Genomic DNA, 21,489 nt, shown 5'->3' with positions numbered 1-21,489 from the left:
AAAATGTAAATCAGTGCAACCACGGCAGGGCTCAAACCCTGACTTCAAGCCAAGGCAAGTTTAGAGTTTACTCCCTTGAATGGATTTGCGCCAATGCATCAACCACCATTAGAAGAGATTTCTCTGATCTTTTTCAACAAAATACAAAACAGGTACTTAAGTTAGTAAAGGCCTTTTATTTTCAATTGGTATTTGGGTTGCAGTCTACAATAATAAGATGCAACAAATCAGAGCAGAGAAAAATAGGAACAATAATCAATAAAATTATTTGAATGTACAAAAGCATCATAACCCACTCAGTCCCCAAGACTGTCCCCATCCCCATCGACTGTGATCTGGTTTAAAAATCAACAACAGGATACTTCAATTGCTGTCTTTGGTGGAAATTATAAGTTTTCTACTATAGATTACATCTGAGAAAGACCATATTATCAGGTGACATGCTTTTAGCATAATTGCAATATCGACCCAGTTGGAACGATAACACTCACAAACACACCACTGAACTCCATTCAATAGTTACCATGGAATTCTGTGACACAGTGCAATCAAAGGAATTCAATCCGAGACATCATGATAACCCTATAAAGAAGCAGAGCAGATGAATGACTTGAATGTGCACAAAGCTGCAGAACATTGAGTATTCATACAAATACATTGTTGGCTACAATTCAACTTTATTGGAAAAGCATGTCCCATTTACTACCGTCGAATGGAATTTGAGGGAGTAGAAATTAAAGCAGGTGCATTGGCACGTAGTAATGTATGAAGATGGGGCTTCAATTGAAATGAGGGGCCAACAGGACTTTTGACTCAATTCATTCAATGCAGCAATGTTACCTGTAAAAAAGAAATGCAAATAAAAACACATTAGGCAACATCAAATACTTTCAAGGGAAGGGGGAGGTCTGAGTTTGTATATTTCAAGAAAAAAAATGGAGACAAAACAGAGAGATGCAAGTCCCCTTGGGAGAAGCTGGGGGTGGGTAGTTGACAGTGGGGACAATAGCCCAGTCCCAAACCCGTTAACCTACACCTCTTTTCAGATAACAAGGAACCAGATAGGTGTACGAAATATATAGATAGCTGCCCTAAACCCATTAGAAGATTCAGCCCAGAAGCATCTGCTGTTCCGCCAACTGACATGTACTCTTGAGGTGCCGACCTGTTGCACCTTCTATAACCACGGACTATTTTTTGACCCTGCGCTGGTCGTCAATGACTGTTTAAACAATCATGAAGAACAAATCTGGCCTAAATGGACATGTACTCTTATGATATCCACCCGGTACAGCCAGAGGATTGGCCACCCCTCAGAGCCTGGTTCCTCTCTAGGTTTCTTCCTAGGTTCCTGCCTTTCTGGTGTTTTTCCTAGCCTCTGTGCATCACGATCCGCATTGCTTGCTTTTTGGGGGTTTTAGGCTGGATATCTGTAAAAGCACTCTGCAACAACTGCTGATGTGAATCAATTGACTGATTGAAGCGTCTATCACTTTGGTGTTTGTAGATCTGAAAGGATCAGACAGGCGTAAAGTAAAACAAACTAGTGACAGCTCCACCTAGCTTTCCAATGAGGTATAGGGGAGCTTCTATCATATTGAAAACACCCATCTCATTCCTTCAGATCTGTAAACATCGAAGGGACAAGAGCTATGGTCGTTTCTGGACCAGACCATGGTGAAGCCATTGTAATATTTCTTAGTTACACCAATCCGCTCCCTTAAGACTGCAAACACCAAAAGGGAAAGGGGCAAGGGGAAGAGGCTGGGGTTTATTTTGGAACTGAACAAAATGGCTCTTGTAATTAGAGGAAGTAAGGTGTTGTTGTTCGGGGAGGGATGACCCGCTCAGAGTCGGGCACGGCGCGGAACAGCTTGGGCTCCCGTGTGTTCACGTCCTTGAAGACCATGATGGAGGCAATGTTTCCACAGCGGTAACAATAGTTGGGTGCAGACCACACCGTCACCAGCTTCTCATCGAACATGAACTTGTAGCCCTCATGGACCAGCTGGTGTGCACGGCAGATCAGCTTCAGATTGTTGATGTGAACAAACTGAAATTGGGAAAGAAGGATCATGGATGAAACTCAGTATTCAACATAGGTGAGGTGCGCCCCAAAGAGTCCTTTCCACTTGGACCTCCATCAAAGCTACAGATGAACTTTTCCCACATGTGCTATCAAAAGTTGCCACCTGGACCCCCCTAGATCAGGGTTGCCCAAACACGGTCCTGGTGCCCACCCTGGGTGCACGTTGTTTTTGCCCTAGCACTAGAGCGGATTCAAATAACCAACTCATCTTTAAGCTTTGATTATTAGAATCAGCGGTGTTGTGCTAGGGCATAAACCCCAGGACAGTCACCCCCCTCAGTTTACAATTCAAGCACTGAAGGTGTCGATAGTTAGAATGACCATGTCACTTACTCTCTGCATAGGCAATGACGCCTTGTGATTGACAGGAGGCCAGAGAACAAATGCAACCAAAACAGTCAGTCTGGAAGCCTGTCTAGGCCTGCATTTATCATAATCCCCTTTGGTAGTTACCCCCTCTACACAGGATACATATTTAATGCTTTTACCTCATTAGTGACCTTGGCGCCAAAGAGCCAGCCTGCACCTCGCGGACTGATGGCCCAGGTGTCCACATCCTCTGGGTCTGACCACACCAGGTCACAGAAGGCCCCCTTGTGGGGAATCTCTTGGTTGCGCTCGATCGTGCGGATCTGGTCCAGGGTCTTGATGTCAGGTGAAAGGCCACCATGCACACAAAGGATCTGCTCGTCTATCAACTGTGGTCAGAAACTCCTATTAGTTACAGACTCATAAGTGTGGGAAAATGTAACATAGCAAAAGCACATGCACTTAAAAGAAGAGAGAAGTCAAGGTGATTGCTATTTTTAAAAAAATATTTGAAATCAATGGCTGGACTTACAGCGGCTACTGTTAGCATGTCAAACACTTTAGTGCAGTATCGCCAGGCGTTCGCATTCCCGTATTTCGTTTGGCACTCATCTGCAAAAAAAACAATTTATATTACACTTCACATATAATTCTGCCAGTGGTTCCTTTTATGGTACAACATTCACAGATAATGGAAAAAAAATGATAATTACACAGTAATAACCTATACATTTGTTCTCCAGGTTGGGGGTTGTGCGCAGGGCTAACAACCCTGTTTACGTAAAACAAAACGCTGTTACAGAAACCTAACAATGCAAACTCTAAAAACTAAAAATGGACCCCACCCCTTCCCGAGGGGACTAATGAAGTAGCCTGATGAAAGCCTGCGGAAAAATCTTCTTACAACCAAGACCTCGATCCGACTTGGGACCTGGAATGTCTGTACAACATACTAAGCAGGAAAAGCAGCACAAGATGCCCAAGTTATAAAGGAATACAACAACTAGCTGAAGCTTGCTGGAATGGTGCAGGTTTGACCACACTATCAAAGCGGGAAGTGATTGCCTATTCAGGACACGAGAATGAAGACCACACATAACGGGAGGCAGTTTCACCAAGGACCATCGCAGCAAGGTTCAACTGCAAAGCCAGGAAAGTCACCATTGGCAACAATGCAGTGGAGGAATCAAAACAACTCTATTACGAGAATCTACAAGCAGTCTGTGATGCAACACCCAGAAGAGACATCAAGATCCTAACGGGAGACCTAAACGCCAAGATAGGTTCAGACAACACAGGTAAAGAGACCATAATGGGGGTTCAGGGCCTTGGTCAGATAAAATGGCCCCCTTGTTGGGGAGAGCTATTCACATCTGTGCCAATAACAACCTAGTTGTAGGAGGGAGGAGCTTTTCCCCACAAGAGAATCCATAAAGCAACCTGGGACTCGACAATATCACCAGAGGGCAAATGAAGAAGGAGCTTACTTGACATCAGGGTTAGGAGAGGCACTGACATGGCCTCCGACCACCACCTGGTCGTGGGAACCCTCAAAACCAAGCTGAGAGCCTTCAAAAGATGCCAAGTAACAAACCACATCACAAGTTCAATACCCAGAGCCTCAGAACACAACCGATGTAGGAGACATAAGCTGTCACGCTGCAGAACAGATTCAGCACCATCTCACTGAGGAAAAACACACTGGACGAGCAGTGGACCACGTTAAACAACACCTGGTCAGAAATTTGGGCTGTAAGTCATTGGGGCTGTAAGGAAAACAATCGGAAAGAGTGGCTCTCAGATGCAACCTGGATTCTTATAGAGGAAAGGAGGTAGCTGAAACAGAACGTCAACTGCTGTAGCAATCCTGCAGAGATATCCAAACGTAATGTTATAACTATAAATTACTGTTCCCTGAAGGAGGGAAATTAGGTACAACATACTAAGGGGAGTGGCAATCTCGCGACTTCGGTCGAAGGTTTTAAAAATCACACTCGACAAGGCCAACGAAATCCACGCCTCGCTGGAAGCCCAACCTTCCACAGGTGATAAGCATGAGGCTCGGATTCATTCCTTCAATTTAACGCCACTCTTCACCAAGCACAGGAACGAGTGGCCAAACAGGTGTTTGGCTCCTTCAGGGAACAGTAGTTCCTAAATCACACACCCATTTTAGAATAAGGCTGTAACGAATTAAAATGTGGAAGGAAGGGTTCTGAATCGTTTCCGAATGCCCTGTATATATATATATATATATAGACAAAAATCTATCCCGGAACGGCGGCCAAGCCTCTGCACTCCAGTTATGAATGAGTCTCCCTCTGCCATATGGACGCATTGTATGATACACCAAGAGCAACTGGTGGCAAATGAGCAGAGCACAGAACTCGGAGATACAGTGTACAGCAAGCAGGTAACTTCAAACCACAGCCACTTCGTGCAAAACTATGTGGAGATATAGGTTCAGAGCATGACAATATTCCATTTCACACAGACGTTTGGTGGTTATTGAGGGGGAGAGTTGGAAAGATTTTTCACATTGAGAAAGGAACTGTTGACATTCACAATGGATGTAAAGAAAATAAATGAATGGAAAAAAGCATCAGTAAGTGTACCACACGAGTGATGAATGCTCATCTCCAACGCCTGGAAGAGCAGTTTGGGTTGGACCTACTTCCCAATCCATTTGACTGTGATCCGGGCTCAGTTGACATACCGGTAAGTGAAATCGAACAGCTGATCGAGCTGTCGTGACCAAATGCTGCAGACAACGCATTCATTGGTCACTACGGAGGACTTTTGGTCCCTGACTCAGAGAACAGCCTCCCGTCTCCCTATGAGCATTAACTTCTACTTCATCACAATCCCGGATCCGGGAGCACCCCCATCAGTAAAAAAGCTGACTAGCATAGCCTAGCATAGCGTCACAAGTAAATACTAGCATCTAAATATCATTAAATCACAAGTCCAAGACACCAGATGAAAGATACACATCTTGTGAATCCAGCCATCATTTCTGATTTTTAAAATGTTTTACAGGGAAGACACTATGTATTTCTATTAGCTAACCACGATAGCAAAAGACACAACTTTTTTCCCCCACCATTTTTTTCCTGCATAGGTAGCTATCACAATTTCGACCAAATAAAGATATAAATAGTCACTAACCAAGAAACAACTTCATCAGATGACAGTCTGATAACATATTTATTGTATAGCATATGTTTTGTTAGAAAAATTGGCATATTTCAGGTATAAATCATAGTTTTACATTGCAGCCACCATCACAACTCTCACCAAAGCAACTAGAATAACTACAGAGACCAACGTGAATTACCTAAATACTCATCATAAAACATTTATGAAAAATACACAGCGTACAGCAAATGAAAGACAAAGATCTTGTGAATCCAGCCAATATTTCAGATTTTTTAAGTGTTTTACAGCGAAAACACAATATAGCATTATATTAGCTTACTACAATAGCCAACCACACAACAGCATTGATTCAAGCCAACAATAGCGATAACGAATAAACCAGCAAAATATATTAATTTTTTCACTAACCTTCTCAAACTTCTTCAGATGACAGTCCTATAACATCATATTACACAATACATATAGAGTTTGTTCGAAAATGTGCATATTTAGCGGCACAAATCGTGGTTATACAATGAGAATAGTAGCCAAGCTGCCAACAAAATGTCGGGAGAAATCTTGGGAGAGGCACCTAATCTAATCATTAACTAATCATAAACTTGACTAAAAAATACAGGTTGGACAGCAAATGAAAGATACATTAGTTCTTAATGCAACCGCTGTGTTAGATTTTTAAAATTAACGTTACTACGACATACAGCGTGCGTTAAAGCGAGACCGCACCGAAATTAATGGCGGAATAGGAGTTTTACATTTTTCAACAGAACAACGAATTTACATCATAAATAGTTCTTACTTTTTGATGAGCTTTCATCAGAATCTTGGGCAAGTTGTCCTTTGTCCAAAAGAATCGTTGCTCGGTTGTAGATTGTCGCCTTCAACTTTGGAATTAGCAGTAAACATTAGCCATGTGGCCCAGACGTGCCCAACTCACTATAACGCAGCACAAAGAAATATCCGAAAATCGCAATATACTGATATAAACTGATATAACTCGGTTTAAAATAACAACATTATGATGTCTTTAACACCTATATCGAATAAAATCAGAGCCGGATATATCTAAGGCCTATAACGGGAGCTTTCCAGAACGCCATCCTGAGGTCTGTCTTGCGTCATGGCGAATGTTGAAAAGAGTGCACCCCACGTTCCAAGCCCATTTATATGGCCTCAGATCTGCCTAGCAACTCCATTCCAATTCTCACTATTTGCTGACATCTAGGGGAAGGCGTATGCAGTGCATCTCAACCAATAGAAGACATGCAAATTAATAAACTGACCCCAGAACAGCCTGCCTGATTTCAGATTTCTCACAGGAAGTTTGCTCCAACTTGAGTTCTGTTTTACTCACAGATATAATTCAAACGGTTTTAGAAACTAGAGAGTGTTTTCTATCCAATAGTAATAATAATATGCACATTGTACGAGCAAGAAGTGAGTACGAGGCAGTTTAATTTGGGAACGAAATTTTTACAAAGTGAAAACAGCACCCCCTATTGAGAAAAGGTTTTAATGCCGCGTTCAAAAGAACTGGGAACTCGGGAAAGAAACAAGCTCCGACTGGGAAAAATAGTTTATGGTCATCCAACTCGGGAACTCTGGCCTCTTTTTAGAGCTCTCACTTTCCAACCTAAAGATCACTGACGTCATGATTTGACCTTGTATTCGCCAGTTCATATCTGTTCAAAGCTGGATTCAGTGCTCTCGTCTGCATTCAGGTTGGATGTGACAGCAGAGATGAGGTGCGCACTATCGACCATGCCCACTGACGCGACATGCATCAAAGCACACCCATCTCATTAGTGGTGGTGATATAAGAGGCATTATTTCAGACTCATTTGCAATTGACTGCCAAACATTAAAAAGTATGTGATGGTGAAGACAATCAGAAATACTGTTAGAATGTATTTCAATTGACTGCCATAGCACCAAATAAAAAAAGTTTACATTGGCTGTTAATTAAATAATTGTTTTCACATAGGTGGGGCCGCAAGAATTTTTCAGATATGCACATGGGGTCGTGGGCCAAAAACATTTAGGAACACCTGGGCTAAGCAGAGCCGGAACCCAAATACCCTTCGCGTGGCTAGAAAAGCGTGATACGTGAGCGAGTCTTGCTCGAGACCCAGAAAAGGAATGCACTGAGATGGAGTCAGACAGCTTTGTCTGGTTTCTTATGAAGCCTAGAGACTGAATACAGGACAGTAGCATGGATATGTTGCCCCCTCGACTCCGCTGCCACCAGCCAATCAGCTCTAATAGCCAGCGGCTCGTGAGCATTCTTATTTTGTAGACTGAGGTGCTTGTCGAGGGCACGTAGGTCTATAATAGGGCGCAAAGTCCAGGCCGTTTTCGGAACCAGGAAATACCGGCGGTACCAGCCGCCCTGGATCTTCGACATAGGAACCACTCGGATTGCCTGCTTCTGGAGACCGGAGGATATTTCCTCTCTCAAAAAGGGCGCAGAGTCCTCAGGAACAGTCGATGTAATGATACTGCAGAAGTGTGGGGGATGCACAACAAAATTGTAGCCAGTACCCTGACATCACTGTTCACACGATCACTGTGCATGCGGGCCAAATGAGGAGACAAAGGCAGGAACCACCTGGAATGAGGTCAAGAAAACCGCTCCGAACAGAGTCTGCTGGAGATGCACTAGAGGCCCTTCGTGCCACTAGGGACTTAACTTCTCTAGGATAGGGGGCAGCATTTTCACGTTTGGATGAAAAGCATACCAAATTCAACTGCCAGCTACTCATCCCCAGAAGATATGCATATTGTTAGTAGATTTGGATAGAAAACACTCTGAAGTTTCTAAAACTGTTTGAATCATGTCTGTGAGTATAACAGAACTTATTTAGCAGGCGAAACCCCGAGGGCAAACCATTCAGATTTTTTTTTTTTTGGAGGTCACTCTTTTCAATGAGTTTTCATTGGGAAACCAGATTTCTAATTGACCTGCTTGCAGTTCCTACCGCTTCCACTGGATGTCAACAGTCTTGAGAAATTGGTTGAGGTTATTCCTTTGTGTAATGAAGAAGTACGGCCATCTTGAACGAGAGTCACATTAAGTGTCCTGTTAGATAGAAGCGAGTAACCAGAACGCTGGCTATAGTTGGTTTTAATCCTGTATTGAACACAGATCATCCAGTCTTCAATTTGATCGATTATTAGCATAAAAAAATACCTAAAGTTGTATTACAAAAGTAGTTTGACATTTTTGGGCAAAGCTCAGGTAACCTTTGAGATATTTTGTAGTCATGTTTGAGCAATTTGGAAGCGGTATTTTTCTGGATCAAACGCGCCAAATAAATTGACATTTTGGATATATATCGACGGAATTAATAGAACAAAAGGACCATTTGTGATGTTTATGGGACATATTGGAGTGCCAACAACAAAAGCTCGTATGCGTATCTCTTTGTTTACAATGTTGCTATACTCAGATAATAGCATCGTATGCTTTTGCCGAAAAGCCTATTTGAATTCTGACATGGTGGCTGGATTCACAACCAGTATAGCTTTAGATTTGGTATCTTTCATGTGTGATTTAATGAAAGTTTGATTTTATAGTAATTTTCATAGTAATTAATTTGAATTTGGCACTCTGCATTTCCTCTGGCTTTTTGCCAAGCGAGACAGTAGCGTACCGCCTAAACTCAGATTTTTGGATATAAATATGAACTTTACCGAACAAAACATACATGTATTGTGTAACATGAAGTCCTATGAGTGTCATCTGATGAAGATCATCAAAGGTTAGTGATTCATTTTATCTCCATTTCTGCTTTTTGTTACTCCTCTCTTTGGCTGGAAAAATGGCTGTGTTTTTCTGTGGCTATGTACTGACCTAACATAATCGTTTGGTGTGCTTTCGCCGTAAATCCTTTTTGAAATCAGACATGTTGGCTGGATTCACAACAAGTGTAGCTTTAATTTGGTGTCTTTCATGTGTGATTTCACGAAAGTTAGATTTTTATAGTAATATATTTGAATTTGGCGCTCTGCATTTTCACTGGCTTTTGGCCAAGTAGGACGTTAGCGTCCCACATATTCTAGAGAAGTTAAAGGAATAAGCCAAGAAAGTCAACTTAGAAATGACTTATTTGTTTGTTCATTTAGTTAGAACCAGTAAGTTAGCGGGTCACAATAAATAGGGCACTAGACCCTACGAGGATCCATGTTGTTAGAGTTGATGTGCTCCCAGCAATTAGGCATGTTGCTCACCGTAAAAGCCGTACACCTGTGTGATCTGCCTGCTTTCGTGATTTCCTCGTAGAAGTGTGATGCGGTCCGGCCACTTGGCTTTTAAGGCTAGCAGGTACGTGAACGTCTCCAAGCTGTAGTATCCCCTGTCCACAAAGTCTCCCTGAGGAAACAGAGAGTCACTGACCAGGGTTCAGATCAATCTCAAGTCATCCAGTTTCTAAACAGCAGTCACTAACTCAGAGAGGCTGCTGCCTACATTGAGACCCAATCACTGGCCACTTGAATAAATGTATTACTAGTCACTTCATACAATGCCACTCTAAACAATGCCACATTAATAATGTTTACATATCTTACATTATTCATATCACATGTATGTACTGCATTTTATTTATAATGTTTACATATCTTACATTTCTCATATCAAACTTTATTTGCCACATGCTATGAATACAACAAGTGTAGACTTTACCGTGAAATGCTTACTGACCAGCCCTTAACCAACAGTGCAGTTCAAGAAGAAGAAAATATTTACCAAAATATTAAAATAAAAAGTAATAATAAAAAGTAACAATAACGAGGCTATATACAGGGGGCACCGGGTCACTGTGCAGGGGTACAGGCTAGTTGAGGTAATCTGTACATGTAGGTGGGGGCGAAGTGACTATGCATAGGTATGCATCACATGTATATACTGTATTTTATTTATAAAGTTTACATATCTTACATTACTCATATCACATGTATATAACTGTATTTTATACCATCTATTGCACCTTGCCTATGCCGCTCGGCCATGTGTGTATTAGGTAGTTGTTGGGGATTGCTAGATTACCTGTTAGATATTACTGCACTGTCCAAACTAGAAGCACAAGCATTTCGCTACACTCGCATTAACATCTGCTAACCATGTGTACGTGACAAATAACATTTGATTTCTTACCATTCTCAATATTATCCCTGCTACAGAACAGCTTTAAAAAAAATGGAATACAACTTCTTACCATAAAAATGTAGTTTGTGTCTGGAACTTGTCCGCCAGTTCTGAAGAGTTCACATAGGTCATAAAACTGGAGACAGGGATCAGAAAGAATTTCACATTCATGTCAAGTGGATCATACTACTATAAAAATGGAGATATTTAGAATGTGCATAGTAAGAGAACAAAGGAATTTGGGAAAGGTATCAAAAAAGAAAATGAGATAATACCTGGCCATGAATGTCTCCACAAACAGTGACTGGAGTGGATACTGGTTGAACATTTGATTCCTCGAGCAGCAAATCACATACGTAGTCACATAATCTCTGTAAGGGGTGAGACATGACAAAATTATCAGGCTGCCAAATAACACTTGCACGTTGGGCCTACTGATATTTTGACACAACCATATTTGAATTTGTTAATGTTAGACGTATCAAAATTGAAATAATGTTGCAGGGCAACGGTATTTAACTCTTACGAGGCCCGAAGCCTGCTGGTTTTCTGTTCTACCCGTTCTAAAATCAGTCCCTGAGTAGAGGGGAACAATAAAAAAAAACACAGTGGAACTGGCTCCGAGGTCCAGAGCTGAGTTTGAGGGTGGTAGAGTGTCCCCGTCAAAACGCATTTTGGTGATGACTTTTTACTTACTTGTGTTCTAAAATACACGTTACCAAGACAAATATGATTGTTCATGTTCTGAAACATTCAGTGGGGTTTTTAACATCTCATTATAGCCCAAAAGTCAGATTTCGTAGCCTAAAACATCAGATAATAAACATCGAGCTCTGTTGACAGAGTGGTGCAGCTTTCTTTGCGAAACTTTTGAGGATTTCGCATTTTGTGGTTGTCTCGTCTTCGAAGTTGTTTCCGCGCGTCGCAAATAGCTACATTAGCATGACATGAGCAGCATTAAATGTAAAAGGCTTTGAAAAATAAAAAGCTTGCAGTATGCTCACACGGAACCCAAACCGGTTGCGCGCGTGCGCCATCGTGCATAAATGTATTTTGTACCCCCACACCAAACGCGGTCACGACACACAGGTTAAAATATCAAAACAAACTCTGAAACAATTATATTAATTTGGGGACAGGTCGAAAAGCATTAAACATTTATGGCAATTTAGCTAGCTTGCACTTGCTAGCTAATTTGTGCTATTTAGCTAGCTTGCTATTGCTAGCTAATTTGTCCTGGGATATAAACATTGAGTTGATATTTTACCTGAAATGCACAAGATCCTCTACTCCACCAATTAATCCACATATAAAACGGTCAACCGAATCGTTTCTAGTCATCTCTCCTCCTTCCAGGCTTTTTCTTCTCTTGACTTTATATTGCGATTGGCAACTTTCATAAATTAGGTGCATTACCACCACGGACCTCGTTCGTCTTTCAGTCACCCACGTGGGTATAACCACTGAGGAGATGGCACGTGGGTACCTGCTTCTATAAACCAATAAGGAGATGGGAGAGGCAGGACTTGCAGTGCGATCTGCGTCAGAAATAGAACTGACTTCTATTTTAATCCTTGCCAACGCAGACGCTCGTTTGCACGCGCGAGCAGCGTGGGTGCAATAATTGAATAATATAGATTTCTGAATTTCTTTTGCAACGCTCACGCATGCAACACGAGCAGTGTAATCAGCCTGTCAGGGCGCCGTTGACATTTCACAGCGTTACGTTTGTTTTTGTGAGAAGTCTGAAAAAGAACAGGAACTTCAAATTAAAGTTGCACTATGCAGAAATCGCTCTGCCATTTCCTGGTTACTAAAACTAATAGTTAGCCTAATTTCAGTGTGTGTGACAAAATAAGCTAGTATAGTGTGTAGAGAATCATTGTACCAGCTAAACCGCTGTGAAATATTTTCGATCAGGGGCACGACTTTCACTGGGGACGGGGGTTCATGCACCCCCCACAATCTGAAATTGCATTTTTGTCCAACCCCAGTTTTATCATTGCAATGTGATACAAATAGCAGCAATGGTGTGCTTTAGCACCATGCAGGCACATCTGAGTGGTCAGCCAGCTGGATTTAGGACAGCAAGGACACCACAGCTCTCGTTTGGCGAAGTTGGCTGTCTTTGTTAGGAAGAAATAGTCTTCACACAGTTCGCAACGAGCCAGGCGGCCCAAACTGCTGCATATACCCTGACTCTGTTGCACAGTACGCTAGAGAAGTGACAATTTCCCTAGTTAAAATAAATTCATGTTAGCAGGCAATATTAACTAAATATGCAGGTTTAAAAATATATACGTGTGTATTGATTAAGAAAGGCGTTGATGTTTATGGTTAGGTACACATTGGTGCAACGACAGTGCTTTTTTCGCGAATGCGCTTGTTAAATCACCCGTTTGGCAAAGTAGGCTGTGATTCAATGATAAATTAACAGGCACCGCATCGATTATATGCAACGCAGGACAAGCTAGATAAACTAGTAATATCCTCAACCATGTGTAGTTAACTAGTGATTATGTTAAGATTGATTGTTTTTATAAGATATGTTTAATGCTAGCAAGCACCTTACCATGGCTCCTTGCTGCACTCGCATAACAGGTAGTCAGCCTGCCACGCAGTCTCCTCGTGGAGTGCAATGTAATCGGCCATGATCGGTGTCCAAAAATGCAGATTACCGATTGTTCTGAAAATTTTAAATCAGCCCTAATTAAAATCAGCCATTCCGATTCATCGGTCGACCTCTAATTTAAACAACCGCTCTCGTGGTGCCCCAATTCCTAATGACTTAATTGTTAGTTATAAAAATATATTTTTTAAAAAGGGTAACAATTAAACATAGTTGATAAGAAACCAGTCATAAGATTAATGAAAGTAAAATCACGACAACCGTTAGAGAAAGCTGGCCAAAAGTTGGCTAATGTTAGCTATTCTTTTTGCCTCAATCACACTAGATCTGAATCAAATTATGAAACCATCAGCCAAATGACTGAAGATTGATATTCTGACATTTTTTATGTGCAATGTGAGTTTTAGTCAGTATGACAATGTAACGTTATTGATCTGTTAGTTTCGCTAGCTAATTCCTTGCTTTTCCCACTGACACAGTTATAAAACAGCTCTAATGTTACAAGCGTCACTGTCATGTGCACAGTAGAAGTCTGCGTGGGACAGATTTCTTCATCCCACTCCTAACGGCAGCCATTGGCTTTCTGTCCGACTCCTACCCGCAACCGTAAGAACTGGTCCCAAACCCAACCGCAGACTGCAATGTTGTTTTAGGTGTATGTGACGCAGCTCACTTGCCAGCCATGGTCCCAGCAATTCTGCGCCCTATAGACAATATCAAATGCGCAAAAATAACTAAAGAAATAGGTTAAATTACCAGAGATTCTCACATGGCCCTTATGCTAGAAGTAGTTTGAAGAGAGCAGAGTTGACTTGCACTTTCTCTTAAGCTATTTTTATAGCCTATCCTTTTAGGAGTGGGAAGATTTTCAGACAGATATGGGTGATAAATATTTAGGCAATGTAGTAAACTATAGCTTAATCATAGGCCTAGTAATGAAATGGTTACCAGTTTCACGATAAAATTCCCGACTGTTTATTATCATTAAAACAGTGTTTGATTACCGCGGTTTGAAAAACTCACGGTAAATACTGTCCAGCATTAACCAAAGTTGGCAACAGTCTGATGCAGGCGCAGCACGCAATGTGGTTTTTGCTTTGTGTGAAAACATGGCGGAAGGCAGTGACAGCGCAAGGGAGATTTTTCAGCCTTCTAAGAGGACCAAATCTGAAGTGTGGTCGTATTTTGGGTTTTACAAGAGTGCTGAGGGAAACTTCAAATCGAAGATGGTCACCCTGCCTGTAGAACATGCAAAAAAAAAAACACTTCAAATCTCTTGAGTCATCTTCATGACCACCACCCACTACTTTATAGCGAATGCAAGGTAAGTTAACTGTTAGCTCAACGCATAATGTGGGGACTTCGGAATGGGGGAACTTGTTAATAGCTTGTCAATAATGTAAACTGAAGCTTTCAGTGTTACCTACTCTTGTAAAAACACTACAAGTTGTTCTGCTGCTGCATGTGTCGTGTGTCTGCAAACTAGTCGCCCATTGCACACGATAACACCTTATGTAGTTTAGTCACCCAACCAACATATTTTGTTCATTCAAAATCCGGCAGTCGTCGACTTGGTTGTAAAAGTGTTCCAACAGGAGAAACACTATAGACTCCAATATTTATGTAAATTGTTGGGCTCATTGCAATTACTATCACTTTCTTCTTAAGACTCATTTGTATTCATGTAAGTTAAGCATGGGGTCATTGCATATACTCAAATGCAACACAGAAGATAGTGTGTCTGTGTGAGTAATAATAATAATAATAATAATAATGTAACACTAATAATAATAATGCATTAGCTATTCCCTTGTTTACAGAGTGGGTGTGCAGCAGGCAAACCCAGTGGGTAGAGCTGCCGCTTTCAAGGTTCGGGACTCTAACCTTGACTCTAGTTTACAAGAAATCCTGCTATGCCCTGCGACGAACCATCAAACAGGCAAAGCTTCAATACAGGGCTAAGATTGAATCATACTACACCGGCTCCGACGCTCGTCTTAGCTGCCCAGTGACACAAGCCTACCAGATGAGCTAAATCACTTCTATGCTCGCTTCAAGGAAAGCAACACTGAAGCATGCATGAGAGCATCAGCTGTTCCGGACGACTGTGTGATCACGCTCTCCGTAGCCGATGTGAGTAAGACCTTTAAACAGGTCAACATACACAAGGCTGCGGGGCCAGACGGATTACCAGGACGTGTGCTCCGGGCATGTTCTGACCAACTGGCAGGTGTCTTCACTGACATTTTCAACATGTCCCTGATTGAGTCTGTAATACCAACATGTTTCAAGCAGACCACCATAGTCCCTGTGCCCAAGAACACAAAGGCAACCTGCCTAAATGACTACAGACCCGTAGCACTCACGTCCGTAGCCATGAAGTGCTTTGAAAGGTTGGTAATGGCTCATATCAACACCATTATCCCAGAAACCCTAGACCCACTCCAATTTGCATACCGCCCAAACAGATCCACAGGTGATGCAATCTCTATTGCACTCCACACTGCCCTTTCCCACCTGGACAAAAGGAACACTTATGTGAGAATGCTATTCATTGACTACAGCTCAGCGTTCAACACCATAGTACCTTTTAGTGGATTTTCTTACTTAAGGTTGTGTTCATTAAAACCTGCACTATGGACACTTGCCTCATGGCCACGTGGTGCCATCTTTAAATGTTAAATCGAATCAAATTTTATTTGTCACATACACATGGTTAGCGTGTAGGCCGTCTCATCGTTATTGGTAATCAAGCCTACCACTATAGTGTCGTCTGCAAACTTGATTGAGGTTGAGGCGTGCATGGCCACGCAGTCATGGGTGAACAGGGAGTACAGGAGAGGGCTGAGAACACACCCTTGTGGGGTCCCAGTGGGGTGGAGTGGAGATGTTGTTTCCTACCCTCACCACCTGAGGGCGGCCCGTCAGGAAGTCCAGGACCCAGTTGCACAGGGCGGGGTCGAGACCCAGGGTCTCAAGCTTAATGACGAATTGGGAGGGTACTATGGTGTTAAATGCTGAGCTGTAGTCAATGAACAGCATTCTTACATAGGTATTCCTCTTGTCCAGATGGGATAGGGCAGTGTGCAGTGTGATTGCGTCGTCTGTAGACCTATTGGGGCGGTAAGCAAATTGGAGTGGGTCTAGGGTGTCAGGTAGGGTGGAGGTGATATGATCCTTGACTAGTCTCTCAAAGCACTTCATGATGACGGAGGTGAGTGCTACGGGGCGATAGTCATTTAGCTCAGTTACCTTCGCTTTCTTGGGAACTGGAACAATGGTGGCCCTGTTGCTATTTTAATGTTTATGCACACAAAAAGTGCATAGTGCTGATAATTTTATTTGTTTGTTGGTTTTCAATATAAAACTTGGTGAAATTATTTCAGTGTGTGTATCAGTACTTTTTTGAACATTTCAACATTACCACGATAATACTGAATACCGTGATCATTTTGGTCACTATAATCGTGATATGAAATGTTCATACTGTTTCATCTCTACATAGGCCTATTTAGGAAGTACATTTCCTTGGAAAGATAACTCCCACATGCATCTCTGCCCATGCAGAGGCTATAGCCTACTCTATTTAACTGACCACACGCACACCTGATCTCGCAGGTATGGCTACTGAACTTACAGCAGCAAGAACGATGACAGTAACACTTGCTACGTTCTGCATAGGCCTATAGGATATAGAGTAACTTTTATGAGGACGATTTGCAGGCAGAGACAAATAAATGGGTAATCAATACTTATTGAAATTGAAAAGGCGCAATGCTCGCTCACCACAGTAGCCTAACCTGTGCGCGTTGTAATCATCATTGAAAGGGAAAAGGCACATCATTTATTATTGCACTTAGACTATTTACAGACACTGTAGTAAACTACAGTCTATTCATATTTAATAATTTCCTATTCAAGTTAACTGCCACATAATTCTCCGCCCATGCAAGCAGCTTACGCCATTTCAATGAGACCACACATACTAGGCGCACTCACGCCCAACTAGGAGACGTAGGCTACTGAAGTTGAAGCTGTGAATTCTGTGTGTGTGAATAATGCGGAAAATATGTGCTTTTAATACAATAAAGCAGGCTAACGCATACAAAGCAGAAAGAGGAACGTTTCCAAATAATCTGTAGGACAAAAATATTTTCATACCCGCTCCCGCCCGCAGCATGAAAAATGCAGACCGCATTGATCTCTGTCTGGACCCGCAGGAATGCAGCCCTTTTGTACACAACACTACGCTCATCATGTCTTAGCAGGATCAGATGGTGACAGGGGTTCCAGCAGGGTCAGACAGCCAGGCAAGACCAGTCTACGGAGCTCAGGTGAACTTTGCAGTATATTAACAATATCAGTGAATGATACAACATTCCATCTTGACTTGATGGGTAGACCTACAGTAGCTACAGTACAGCAGCTTAAAGCTACGGTCTGGGATCTGGGAATAATGGTCATTATGCGAGGAAGACATGGAAGAAGCCATTGAAGATGATGAATGGATACAGATATGTTTGAAGGCCCAGTCATGTTCATATAATCTCAGACATAAATGGCTGCAGTTTAAGACCATCCATAAAATGTAATATATGCCAGTGAAACTGAATTACATGCACTTAGAAATGTTATTCCTCTGCTGGAGGTGTAAACACAAAAGGGGACATATTTGCATATGTTATGGTCTTGTGAAGGCTGAGATCTTTTATCTCAGCATGTCTACAGATTCTCCCTGTTTTTGTTTGCTTGGAAATGTTGATACTGGAGACTTATCTTGAGAAACTGTGTAACCAAGCATGTATAGCGGCTAAGAAATGCATTGCCATTAATTGGAAGGTTGGTTATCCTCACACAATGTCAAGTAAAGTATCACTAGATTTATTACAAGATTAAGGGTATACTAGGCAACTGTCATAAGGTCTGGATGGCTTATATGGAATACAGTACGACTAAAGGAGTCTGTACTGAAAACATGCCCACGTCAGGGGAGATACCTATTTAGGCTATCTCTAGCTGCTGAGCTGCTCAGTCCTGGCCCTGGTGGATCTGACGTCCTGCGTGTTGTCACTCTGGCCTCGGCCTAACACGCCCAAAACCAATGAATGATTCATTAAGATCCTAAAGCTGAGTGTGTTGGGTTGGGGGGGGGGGGGGGGGGGGGGCTGCAGGGTGGTGGACCACCAGGGACAGGACGGGGCAACCCAGCTATATTGTGTGCAAGTAAAAAGAGCTCTACAGTACTATTAGTCCAATAAGCTGGCTAACTCGTTATAATGTACGTGCTGATATCCTTCCTAGATAGTTCACAAACCATTGCTAACTAGCTCTAGAGTGAACGTCAGTAAGCGGCCTTCACCCCATGAAGCTAGCTAGCTATTTAAGTCAAATAAAATGTCACGTAACGTTAGCTACACAGTTTACAGCAGGTATAAAAAGTTGTAGCAAAATGCTTGTGTGCTAGCTCATTCAACATTGTAGTACAATAATAACAATAAAAAAGGCGTATAATCAAAAATAAAATAAGAGGTAGTAGTATGCATAATAGCCTGATACAGTGCATTCGGAAAGTATTCAGAGCCCTTCCCTTTTTCCACATTGTTACGTTACAGCCTTGTTATAAAATGTATTAAATAAATACAAATCCTCATCAATCTACACACAATACCCCTTAATAACAAAGCTAAAACAGGTTTTCAAACATTTTAGCAAAAAAAACAGAAAAACCTAATTCACATAAGTATTCAGACCCTTTGCTATGAGATTCAAAATTGAGCTCAGGTGCATCCTGTTTCCATTGATCATCCTCGAGATGTTTCTACAACTTGATTGGAGTCCACCTGTGGTAAATTCAATTGATTGGACATGATTCTGAAATGCAAACACCTGCCTATATAAGGTCCCACAAGCCATGAGGTCAAAGACATTTTCCGTAGAGCTCCAAGACAGGATTGTGCCAAGGCACAGATCTGGGGAAGGGTACCAAAACATTTCTGCAGCATTGGAGGTCCCCAAGAACATAGTGACCTCCATCATTCTTAAATGGAAGAAGTTTGGAACCACCAAGACTCTTCCTAGAGCTGGCCGCCCGGGCCAAACTGAGCAATCGGGGGAGAAAGGCCTTGGTAAGGGAGGTGACCAAGAACCCGATGGTCACTCTGACAGAGCTCCAGAGCTCCTCTGTGGAGATGGGAGAACCTTCCAGAAGGACAACCATCTCTGCAGCACCCCACCAATAAGGCCTTTATGGTAGTGGCCAGACAGACACCACTCCTCAGTAAAAGGCACATGACAACCTGCTTGGAGCTTGCCAAAAGGCAGCTACTTGACCCTGAACAAATATCTGTGGAGACCTGAAAATAGCTGTGCAGCGACGCTCCTCGTCCAACCTGACAGAGCTTGATAGGATCTGCAGAGAAGAATGGGTGAAATTCCACAAATACAGGTGTGCCAAGCCTGTAGCGTCATACCCAAGAAGACCCGAGGCTGTAATCACTGCCAAAAGGTGCTTCACCAAAGTACTGAGTAAAGAGCCTAAATTCTTACGAGAAATGTGATTTATTTTAATTTTATTTGTAATACATTTACAAAAATGTAAACTTTGTTTCGTCATTATGGGGTATTGTGTGTAGAATGATGCGGGGGAAAAAAATCAATTTTAGAAAAAGGCTGTAATGTAACAAAATGTGGAAAAAGGTCAAAGGGTCTGAATACATTCCGAGTGCACTGTATATACACAATAGGATATACTGTATAGATAGTGAATGTGCTGTAAGTATGACTATTTAGAAATATAAAATGGGAATCTAATGCCTTGGTCACGCAGTTGAATAAATTTTAGCTAACTTTTAGACCCGTTTTTGTGTTTGCAAGCATTGCCGTAAGAGGGCGCTGCACGCAAGGTGGTGGAAGAACATGGAAGTTCTTACAGAATGCCAGCAAAAAAGCCTCCATTAACATGTTGGTTAAGAGTGTATTTCACACTACTTTTGGATTATAATTGGATTTTAAGGCTTGTATAAATGTCCTGCTTAATGTTTGTGTCATCATCGCAAATTAACTGTGTTATATTTAAAAAAAACACTTAAACCAGTCAAACGTATCTTCGGCTACAGACTGTCAATGAGCGTTAGCATTCTAGCTAACAACTACTGCATCCAAAATAGTTACTTTGCAAAATCACAACCAAATATAATCTTATCGACTGATCAAGCAAGAATCGCAACATCATTGTAAGCATATGAGAACCCCAAAAAGTTATTTTATTTAGTAGTCATAACGTAAATCTAGGCTATGTTGAATGTGCGCAGATGGCGATCTTACTGCAGCCAAGAGTCGGGCGCATCCGTGAGTGACGTCAGAATGTCGCGTACTGGAAAGGGGTTTAAGTTATATAGTTACGGTTTAACAGCAGGGTTGACTGCGTGTGTGTTTATAATACGAGTGGTTGTAAGAGATGAATGTGTTCAGTACATAAAAACGTTAACGTTAGTCTCTAAGGTGCATATCCATCACAGGTCTAGCTAGTAGTTAACGAGAATATACAACATCTCTTCTACCTTGATTACCCCTAGGTTTGTCGCTAACATTTGTGACGTGCACAACTAACAAACAGGCAAGTTAAAGTTACTTGCTAGCTGACGTTACGTTACCTAAATTAGCTGCTTCCGTTTCTCTGAATATTGATGTCGCAATAAGATGGATATTGGCCTGATCGAATGCACTAACATAACGGTATTGGTTAAGTACACGAATAAAAATAAATTCTTGCTCACCTTTAGGTCGTTTTCTGGTAAATATTTGCACTGTCTTGCAATCTCAATATACTTATCCAAGTCCAACGGCGCCATTTTAAAAACAACAACCGCAGACAAATCGGAAGTAAATGAGTATAACTTCCTGTTCTCAAGCGAAGTGAGTTTCTACAAAGATGATCTTCTATATGGACAAGATCGTCGACGAACCGCTCTAAACATGTAAATACAATTCACGAAAGGCAGTTCGGGAGGAGGCGAGATCAGATGGGAACGTTCTAGCAGTCTAGCTAGACAATGCAAACATACAACAGGGCTGGGCAGGTTACTTTCTAAATTTAATTAGTTAGTTACTAGTTCCTTGTACAAAATTGTAATCAGTAACGTAACTTTTGATATCCCAAAC

General features: G+C 41.8%; 1 protein-coding gene across 1 annotated transcript; it reads right to left on the bottom strand.

The window, feature by feature from the left end:
• Nucleotides 1-156: 156 nt before the first annotated feature.
• LOC120020950 (serine/threonine-protein phosphatase 6 catalytic subunit) lies at nucleotides 157-21,277 on the bottom strand. Its single transcript, XM_038964600.1, has 7 exons — nucleotides 21,105-21,277; nucleotides 10,976-11,071; nucleotides 10,771-10,836; nucleotides 9,785-9,926; nucleotides 2,931-3,010; nucleotides 2,578-2,787; nucleotides 157-2,053 (listed from the first exon to the last, which is right to left on the bottom strand). Exons 1-7 carry the CDS (start codon nucleotides 21,177-21,179, stop codon nucleotides 1,805-1,807), a joined length of 918 nt encoding a protein of 305 aa, XP_038820528.1. The 5' UTR covers nucleotides 21,180-21,277; the 3' UTR covers nucleotides 157-1,804.
• Between the last annotated feature and the right edge of the window lie 212 nt (nucleotides 21,278-21,489).

Source organism: Salvelinus namaycush, chromosome 26, assembly GCF_016432855.1.
Source record: "Salvelinus namaycush isolate Seneca chromosome 26, SaNama_1.0, whole genome shotgun sequence".
Classification (NCBI taxonomy): Eukaryota; Metazoa; Chordata; class Actinopteri; order Salmoniformes; family Salmonidae; genus Salvelinus; species Salvelinus namaycush.
This window is presented reverse-complemented; position numbering and strand designations above follow the sequence as displayed.